This window comes from Aegilops tauschii, chromosome 3, assembly GCF_002575655.3.
Source record: "Aegilops tauschii subsp. strangulata cultivar AL8/78 chromosome 3, Aet v6.0, whole genome shotgun sequence".
Lineage (NCBI taxonomy): Eukaryota > Viridiplantae > Streptophyta > Magnoliopsida > Poales > Poaceae > Aegilops > Aegilops tauschii.
In genome coordinates this window covers 49,836,732-49,846,477 of record NC_053037.3, presented here as the reverse complement: position 1 = coordinate 49,846,477, position 9,746 = coordinate 49,836,732, and the positions used below count along the sequence as shown (strand labels likewise).

General features: G+C 47.6%; 1 protein-coding gene and 1 long non-coding RNA gene across 2 annotated transcripts; one reads left to right on the top strand and one right to left on the bottom strand.

The window, feature by feature from the left end:
• Window positions 1-520: 520 nt before the first annotated feature.
• Window positions 521-4,277, top strand: LOC109768347 (protein neprosin). The gene is made up of 6 exons (XM_020327080.4): window positions 521-1,103; window positions 1,238-1,324; window positions 1,448-1,678; window positions 2,176-2,340; window positions 3,252-3,305; window positions 3,431-4,277. Exons 1-6 carry the CDS (start codon window positions 879-881, stop codon window positions 3,953-3,955), a joined length of 1,287 nt encoding a protein of 428 aa, XP_020182669.1. The 5' UTR covers window positions 521-878; the 3' UTR covers window positions 3,956-4,277.
• Window positions 4,278-7,806: 3,529 nt separating this feature from the next.
• On the bottom strand, window positions 7,807-8,951 carry LOC120975342 (uncharacterized). The gene is made up of 2 exons (XR_005771123.3): window positions 8,217-8,951; window positions 7,807-8,050 (listed from the first exon to the last, which is right to left on the bottom strand). It is a non-coding gene; the product is annotated as an uncharacterized lncRNA (long non-coding RNA).
• Between the last annotated feature and the right edge of the window lie 795 nt (window positions 8,952-9,746).

Below are 9,746 nucleotides of genomic sequence, written 5' to 3'. Positions count from 1 at the left end.
TTTGAAAATTCCCGCCCCCACCCCCCTGGCACATGGCCGCCACCCTCCCCTGCCCGCCTTTCCAAAGGGAAAAGCGAAGGAAGAGTGAGCCGCTCGCTCCTCTCCTCGGTGCAATGCACACTCACCCAAGGACGCGTGCGGTGCGATGCCATGCCATCCCCCAGAGCGCGCACACACACACGCTCTGTTTCTTTCTTTATTCCCCTGACGTAGCAAAGCTCAGTGCCACTGAGCTGAACCCCCACTGTCTGCATCGACGATGGTGCTTTGGTTGCAGTAATCCATCCATCCAGCTACCTTTCGTTCATGGGGGGAGGAGCGGGAGAAGGGAATGTGGAGAGGGGGACAGGACCATGGACCCAAGCATGATATAAAATGAGATGATGCCATGGCTCGGCATGGGTAGCGCGGGGCAGGGGCGTGTCGCTCTCCTCGGGAAAAAGCGTGCCCCAGCTGCAAGCCACAGCCGCGAGCAACTCAACTTGAAGCTCATCTCAACCCGCCGTGTCGGAACTCATCACTCCGTCCACCACATCACTTCAAGCCTTCAAGCTCACCTCCCCCACCCTCCCCATCCCCACCCCCAACCCCAACCGCCGCACGGCGACATTTGGTTGACCTTCCATCTTCATATCGAGGCTCCGGCCACACTACGCCTCCACGCTAGCTCCTATATTTATAGTCGGGTAGTCTCTCTCGGGCGAGTCAAGGGAAGAAGAAGCCAAGCGATAGGGGCAGGGGAGGAGGCGGGGAAGAGGACAAGCAGGCGATCCGGTGGAAGCGGATACAGACAAGCGAGCAGCAACGACTCTACTCCCTAGCCACAAGGTTTTGAGGTGAATCCAAGAGAAGAAGGAGAAGCCCACGCACGGGCGTCGATGGCGTGTAGCTGCGGCGGCAAGAGGCCCAGACCAGCCGTCCCCTTGCTGCTGGCGCTGCTGCTCGTCGTCTCGTGCGCGTTGTCGGTGTCGGCCAGCGGCGGCGGCGGCAGGGGCAACGGCACACGGACGGCGGAGTTCCGTTCCGGGGACGAGCTGCGAGCTTACCAGAGCATCGTCGCCCGGATGGACAAGATGAAGAAGGCCTCCGTCAAGACCATTCAGGTGAGTGGCTTTGCTTCTTTTGCATGAGCCGGCCATTGATGTTTGACCCCCGACCTCAATCTCTCGACCACCTTGTTCGCCATACTTTTCTTTTCTTGTGGCAAAATGTTTGACGAATTTGTTTTTGCACGCAGAGCGCCGACGGCGACATCATCCACTGCGTGCCGGCGCACCTCCAGCCGGCGTTTGACCACCCAACGTTGAGAGGCCAAAAGCCAGAGGTCGTCCATCCCATCCGTCCCTTCTCCATAGCCAACTGCACCAATGCTGCATTCTTATTTGTCTGTCTTTTACCGATCAGCGGCCGTCGTTCTGAAGTAGTGATTCTCCTTTTCCTTTTGCAGGCTGAGCCAGAGGAGAGGCCCAAGATCAGCGCCGACGCCGCCGAGGAAGAAGGGGACGCGGTGTTCCCGCAGGCGTGGAGCGACGGCGGCGAGTCGTGCCCCGGCGGGACGGTCCCGATACGGCGGACCACGGAGAGCGACCTGCGGCGGTACTCCGGTTCCCTCCGGCGGTACGGGATGAAGCCCCGCGCGTCCGGCGTCCGCCGCGACTCCACCAGCGACGGCCACGAGGTACTGCTACGCCCCTAGCCGATAACTAACACGTACGGCGATCTCATCAATCATCACCATCAATACTGACCCACCAGATTAGCGGTACCATTGAAAAATGCAAATTGATCGACAGCGGCTTCACTGACGAACAGTCGTAGGCTCGTAGCCAGTAACTGCGGTCTTAACCACGCGACCAAATCATGATCCCACACGATCGCTCAATAGTATGGCGCGCAGTAGCTGGATAACATTGATTGTGCTGGGGATAGCATTAGTAGCTAGCATCGACCTGCGTCTGTGCGCGCACAGGACATTGATTGGGGCACTGGCCGGGGATGGCGATGCAATGGCGATCGGCGCGGCGACAACCGCGGCAGCGGCGGTAATGGCGCCGCCCGCCTAGCTAGCGCGCGCGCTGGCTGGCAGTCAGTGGCATTCATTAGCGTCCGTACGTGTGGATGGCATGGACCTTAGCCTTAGCTTGATGATGGCCGTTTGGCGTATGTGTGGTGCAGCACGCGGTGGGGTACGTGACCGGCGACCAGTTCTACGGCGCCAAGGCGAGCCTGAACGTGTGGCCGGCCAGGGTGGCGTCGGCGGCGGAGTTCAGCCTCTCCCAGATCTGGGTCATCTCCGGCACCTTCGGCAACGACCTCAACACCATCGAAGCCGGCTGGCAGGTACCTTCTCCACCTTCCTCCTATCTTGTTGCATGTAAGCTACTCTTACTATGAAAGAACATATATTTTTCTTCTTCTCGAGACAGTACCATCGAAGAGTGTTAATGTGAAAGATATGGTGAATAGCTGCAAGATCTTTCACCAGTTAGAGGTGTGTAGCAGGAAGTTAAGGAGCTGAGTGAGTTGACAGTGGCAGCTTTCACGTCGCCGTGGCTGCAAAGCGATCTAGTCTAGTTATAATGGGAGGGAGGGCAGCTGGGTCGCAGTCGCAGAACGCGTTCTTCAGGCTGTCCGTCTCTCCGGTTGGTGAAAGCGAGTAAATGTGGCAGGTCGATCGATGTGGCGTGTATGCGCTAGCAATGGCATGGCAGCACAGAGCTCTGCACCGCAGGTCCTTGCTTGAATGCCCAGCTTCATCCCTCCCTCCATCCCTAGTCACATTACTAGCTACATGCATGGAGGATAAGTCATGATCAAGCATTTTAGGTACACATATACGTATTAAGATTAGCAGAGTAGTCCAGACACCATTATAGTTCAGATCCATTCAAGAATATCTGAACATGCATCCTTGATCGCCATCTTAGTAAACGTGAACATGCATCCTTGTCTCATTGCAGTAAATTGTAAGTAGAATCTTGTTAGCATGCTTGACCCGCATGTGGTTGCATGTTGACTGTGTAGGAGTAGTATAGAAAGGAGGTGGAAATACAACTGGGGATCGATCATTAATGAGATTCGATCGACATGTAAGCCAGTGCCACAGTTGACCTGGTTATTACTTCTTGTTTTCTGGTTGTTGGGTTTGAAACGAGTGTGGTTGTACATCGTGGTCAAACCGATGTGAGCTGAGCAGGTTGCATGCAGTCCATACGTGTTAACTCTGTGCACTGTTCCTTGCTTTCTTTTAGGTGAGCCCTCAGCTGTATGGCGACAACAGCCCGCGCTTCTTCACCTACTGGACGGTAATTCCTCCTCTCAACCAAAACACCGTGGCTCAATTCCACCATGCATCTTTCTTCATAGTTCATACCAGTGCAAAAACGAAGAAAACTAAATGAAATAGTGTCGATGCATGCATGCATTGCAGAGCGACGCGTACCAGGCGACGGGGTGCTACAACCTGCACTGCTCGGGGTTCGTGCAGACCAACCGGCGGATCGCCATCGGGGCGGCCATCTCGCCGGCGTCCGCCTACAACGGCCGCCAGTTCGACATCAGCCTGCTCATCTGGAAGGACCCGCGCCGGGGCCACTGGTGGCTGCAGCTCGGCTCCGGCCCGCTCGTCGGCTACTGGCCCTCCTCCCTCTTCTCCCACCTGGGCGGCCACGCCAACATGGTGCAGTTCGGCGGCGAGGTCGTCAACACGCGCCCCTCGGGCTCCCACACCCCCACGCAGATGGGCAGCGGCCACTTCCCGCGCGAGGGATTCAACCGCGCCGCCTACTTCCGCAACGTCCAGGTCGTGGACTGGGACAACAACCTCCTCCCCGCCAGGGACCTCCGGCTCGTCGCCGACCACCCGGCATGCTACGGCATCCAGGGCGGATACAACCGCGCCTGGGGCAACTACTTCTACTACGGCGGGCCGGGCCGGAACGTGCACTGCCCCTAGCACGTCTACGTACTGATCGTCATCGGTGCCGGTGCCGGTGCCGGAGAAAAAGCAGACCCATCGATCTACTTAACTGAGAAAAGTACTGCTGATTGATCGTTAATTCTTACTACTATGTACGTACGTACGCGTGATGAGCATTGCCAAGGGAACGGGCAGCAAACATCGATCCTATGTAGCTAGCTAGTGGTTTCGCGCGCGGGGTGCTTCTTTTGATGTGGTTGAGGCTTGTTCTTCTCCTTTTCTCTTTTTGAGCTTCGTAGCTTGTATACGTGAAGAAACTGACATATATATAGAGAGAGTAATGTGGATTTTTTCTTAATCCTATTATGTACGGTGTGTTGCACCGTAGTGTTCCCCGTTATACATCAAGCTATAATTGATGTTCAAAATGACAATTGCTTGCTGTTCATGAACTGACGAGGATCTCCGGGATGCGCCTCAATAAGACGCGATGACTATTTCTCGCCTTAAGCGAGACTTCCTTCTGTCTCGATGAGAGCATCTCTAGCAGACCCCGCATAAGTGGTCAAACCCGTAAAATATCCGTTTTTTACAGTTCCAATTGAAAAAACAGGCCCGAACAGACCCCTTAAAATCGTCCGACCATTAAATTTTTTTAAGGGGCCCCGTGAACGCGAAGCCAAAAACCCTCATATCTACAGTTTTGAAGGCAACTTTTACAGGGCCCTGAATACCGGTCAACGTTGGCGGTTGAGAAATCTATGCTCCCGCCAACGCCATGAAGCTCGCCCAGCCGCCGCGCCCGACCGCCGCCCGTCCGCCCGGCCATGAAGCTTGCCCGGCCGCCGCGCCCGGCCGTCCGCGTCGTCCGCCCTGGCCGTAGCGCCCGTCCGTCCGCGTCGTCTGCCCCGGCCGCAGCGCGCGGCAACGGAGGAGCTAGCTAGCTAGCTCGCTCCTGGATGGATTCGAGCTAGGCTAGCTAGCTAGCTCGCTCCTGGATGGATTCGAGCAGAGCTAGCTAGCTAGCTCTCGATCGATTCGGGCAGAGCTAGTTAGCTAATGGATGGATCCCGCGGCTCCATTTTTTTAAAGTTTCTCTTCCTTTCTTTTCGGTTTTCACTTTTTCTTTCTTTCTTTTCTTTTCTTTCCTTCTTTGTTTTTCATCCGTTTTCTTTCAATTCTTCTCTCTTTTATTTTCTTTTTTCTTTTTTCTTTTGGTTTTCTTGGTTTTCAATGTATTCTATTTTTCTTTCTTTCCTTATTAGTTTTACCTATTTCCCCATACTTTTTGCATTTCTTTCTTCGGTTTTATTTTTCATTATATATTTTTGTGACCTTTTTGTTTATTTATTAGTTCCTTTTGGTTTTCATTCTACAATTTTTGTATGCGTCAAGAACATTTTCTAATACACCTGTACATTTTTTAAATACAAGATTAACATTTTTCCAATACAAGGTCAACATTTTTCCTATACATATTAAACAATTTTTAATACATGGTCAACAGTTTTTTCTATACAGATCTAACATATATACATGATAAAATACAAGCAAAAGGGCCCGTGAGTTGCAGCGGGAGAAAAATATAAATCATAATCTCCAATAGGCATGATAATATTTTTCAAATTTGTGAACGTTTATACAAATTTTCAAACGTTTTCTAAAATCAAGAACATTTTCTGAATTTATGTACATTTTATACTATTTGCAATCAATTTTTAAAATTGTGAACATTTTTAAACAATTTTCTGTGGAACATTTCTTGAATCGACGAACATTTTGTTGAAAATTGGTGGGACAATTTTGAAATTCACAATTGTTTTATTTAATGAACTTTTTTTTAATTGAACAAACATTTTCTGAAATGCATGATCATTTTTTGAAACAGCAAACATTTTGTGAGTGAATAAACTATTTTCTAAGTCACAATCAGTTTTTGAATTTTGAGGATATTTTACCATTCATGAACATTTTTGGAATTGGCGAAATTTTGTTCAATTTCATAAAAAAATTTTAATACATAAACTTATTAAAAAATCATGAACTTTTGATTTCCCGAGCATTTGTTTTCAATATTTCAAACATTGTTTAAATAGGCAGGCAAACTTTTACAAAATCACGAACATTTTTTGAAAGCACAAACATTTTATGGTTTATTATACTTTTTATTTTGAAATTCTCATTTTTTTTAAATTTTCAGAACTTCTTGAAGTCCCAAATTATTTAAAGTAGAAAAAAAAGGAAAATGGAAAGAAAAAGGGAAATACAATTGAAATTTAATAAACAGGTCGTCCAGACATGGGCCCTCCCAAACGGATACGTTGCGTCTTCTCCCGCGCGCAGAGCACAGTATAGGAGGTCCCTACTGCATGGGCCGGCCCAGGCAGGGGATTCCCCTCCGTGAAACTTTTTTTATCATATTATGGCATTGGTGGGTAATATTTTGTTACTTTGGGGGCAATTTATGTGACGTACCGCAAGAAGAAATAGCCCCTTTATTATTAATAGCAAATATGACCCGTGTTGCAACGGGAGAAACAAATATCACACACACACATAGTATAACCCATGTAAGTGCACGTCCTTCATTTCAACATGGCGTCTCACCCCCTTCGTCCAACCCCTTCGTTCAACTCCCTCGTATGTTCCCACCTCCCACCTTTTCTGTCCCCCGATCCATCTGGTTTTTTTATTTAAACCGGGTTTCATCTGAACAGCCAAATCAGATCAATGGGATCTTTGGTAATTATTAATAGTATCCGTCTATGTTACATCTAGATGTGAGATATTGTCTCAAATCTAAGTATCATGTCAGAGTCACCTCACTTCCTCATTGTTTGTTTGATTTTGATTTGTTAAAACCCCCCAAAAAAAAAAAACGAGCTCGTCCGCATGTCCTACACTCCTGCCAGGGTGGGCTGGCCTATATGTTCAACCGCTCGTCTGTGCTAGTAGGCTACAGGTTAGAACAAAGCTAGGGATCGGTATCTAAAAGAAAGAAAAAAAGAACCTAGCGATCAGTGCTAAAACACAAACGAAGCTAGCGATCAGAATTTTAATAAAGCTAGGCCCTCAAAATTGTGTCACTCTTCAAAGCTAACTATCAAAATTTCTTTCGAGGAAAAGCTAGCGACCATATGTATCGGTAATTTTATTTCCAATTCGTGGACTTTTTTCAAAATTTATGTGATTTTTTTTCAAATTTGTGGTTTCTTTTTTTTTAGTTTATTTTTCCAAAATGCATGAACATTTTTGAAAAACTTTTCGTTTTTTAATTCAAAAGTCAATGGTTGACTGGCCAACTGGTCAACTGTCAACCGGTCAACAAAAGAATACGAAGATGCGCTGGCGAGCTATCCGCCTCGCCTTGTGGTGGGCCGGCCCATATCGTCAACCGTATGGGCGTAGGAAACACCAACCGACGCTGAAGGCGCCAGTTAAGAGGTCCCAAATTGCCGGCAAATTATAGCCTCGTGTTTGGGACGCGTTAGTGTCACAGAGCCGTAAACCTTGGACGACTGTGCCACATGGCTCCTAGTTGTCGAGTACTATGTCACGAGCTCTCATCAAAAGTTGCATTGGCCGAGTGTTTTGGGGTTGCCGAGTATTTTTCTCACAGCTCTCGACGAACTAAAGACTCTATCAAGTGCTTGATTTTACCGAGTGTGGTTCTCGACAAATAGGTGGTCAACCAATATCCCGTAAAATGCTCGGCAAAGACCATGCCATTCGACAAACACAATTTTTTATTAGTGTTTATTATAGTGATTATTATGAATAGAACAAGCTATGTTTGTTTACAAGACTTTGGATTTAATTCAGCAGTCTATTTTATCAGAATTGAAAGTCATTGGTTGAGGCCATGTATGTCGATGGACAACTAAATATCATGCTAAACACAAAGAGAACATGCGGGCAGTCCTTTTATTAGTCATAAAATTAAAAGTAAGATACATTATTGCAGAGGTCCTATGATAAAGCATCAATATCATAGCATCCCTTCCTTTGTTCGATAAGATTGCCTTAGACTAAGTGCTCCATATTATAACACTCCTCTCCTAATTTGACCGTACCGGCCTTACGATTAGTGTTCTGGAGGTGGTGGCGCACTATAATCTGGAACGATGAAACCTACATATGACATTGTGTTCCTCGTAAGTAATTAATCTCATGAAGATAAGCTTGGAAATTACATCATAATATATATATATATATATATATATATATATATATATATATATATATATATATATATATATATATATATATATATACACCTCTTGCAATACTCCATCACCTCATTTTTCTCCTTGGTGGCATGATCTTCTGCTCGTACATGATAAGAACAAGAAGTTAAAGCCAGTAAAGCTAGGAGGCAGAACACCCACATTACTTAAGAACTAGCCATCTTTCTTGTGGAAGATGTTAACACTAGGCAGGTGTGTTGATCAATCTTTGGTTATGCAAGACTTCTACACCACATGGTTTTTTATATGGGCTATGGTGGTGAGCACACTTAAATACCACATCTCTCCATCCAACAAATCTACATGTAGATTTAGTTTGTTGGATAAGATCTTAAATCTTATGGATGGCCTTGCGATATCTGGTAACCATATTGAATGCTCGCGGGCTTTTTTTTTGCTAAAATTGATTTTCTAAGATTGGTATATTTGTTAAAGCATTAATAAGACTGACCATATCATGCTAAGATATGCCCTCATTTAATATATAGATAAGTGTGTTGCAAATTTGCATTTAGTGTTGGCGGATTACATGTGTAATTAATCTAGTGGGTGCACTACCCAGACATCCACATTTACTTTTTAAATAGCCATGCCTGCAAGTTGTAGGAAATCCAACATAGTAGTAAAATGGTGAAAACGGGGTAGCGAGCATAAAGGTAAAATACTGAAATAGAATTTAGTAACAGGGGACGTAAAGTAGAATGTCGAAATCAACAGGATTAAGGCCTTCCCAGAGAGTCTGGATTCCCCACTAGCGCACATCAATGCTACTTTTTATATTTCCATTTGTGGGCAGAGTCGGTATAGATATGTGCATACACGCGATAGCCCCGTATCATACGGCACCACTGTTCTTCCCCACTCCGGTTATCTAACTGTGATATACGTGAAGAAACTGACATATATATATAGAGAGTAATGTGGATTTTTTCTTAATCCTATTATGTACGTGTGTTGCACCGTAGTGTTCCCCGCTATACATCGAGCTATAATTCATGTTCAAAAAGACAATTGCTTGTTGTTCATGAACTGACGAGGATCTCCCGGATGCGCCTGAATAAGACGCGATGACTATTTCTCGCCTTAAGTGAGACTTCCTTCTGTCTCGCTGAGAGCATCTCTAGCAGACCCCGCATAAGTGGTTAAACCCGCAAAATAACTATTTTTTACAATTCCAGTCGAAAAAACGGGCCCGAACAGACCCTTTAAAATCGTCCGACCCTTAATTTTTTTAAGGGGCCCCGTAAACACGAAGCCGAAACCCTCGTATCTACAGTTTTGAAGGCAACTTTTCCAGGGCGGTTGAGAAATCTCTGCTCCTGCCAACACCATGAAGCTCGCCCGGCCGCCCGGCTGCCGCGCCCGTCCGCCACCCGTCCGCCCGGCCACCGCGCCTGTCCGTCCGCGCCGGCGGCCCGTCCGCGTTGTCCGACCCGGCCACCACGCCCGCCCGTCTGCGTCGTCCGCCCCGGCCGCAGCGCGCGGTGACGGAGGAGCTAGCTAGCTAGCTCGCTCCTGGATGGTGTCGGCGTCCAGGGAATGGGGGTACCCAGACTTGCCTGCCTGCGGCCCAAGGCGTG

Bases quoted from the DNA above. Each gene is read 5' to 3' on its own strand.
- LOC109768347 (XM_020327080.4), top strand. From the start codon at position 879: ATGGCGTGTAGCTGCGGCGGCAAGAGGCCCAGACCAGCCGTCCCCTTG. The intron at 1,679-2,175 runs GTACTGCTACGC...TGTGTGGTGCAG, and splicing joins CCACCAGCGACGGCCACGAG to CACGCGGTGGGGTACGTGAC. The intron at 2,341-3,251 runs GTACCTTCTCCA...GCTTTCTTTTAG, and splicing joins CCATCGAAGCCGGCTGGCAG to GTGAGCCCTCAGCTGTATGG.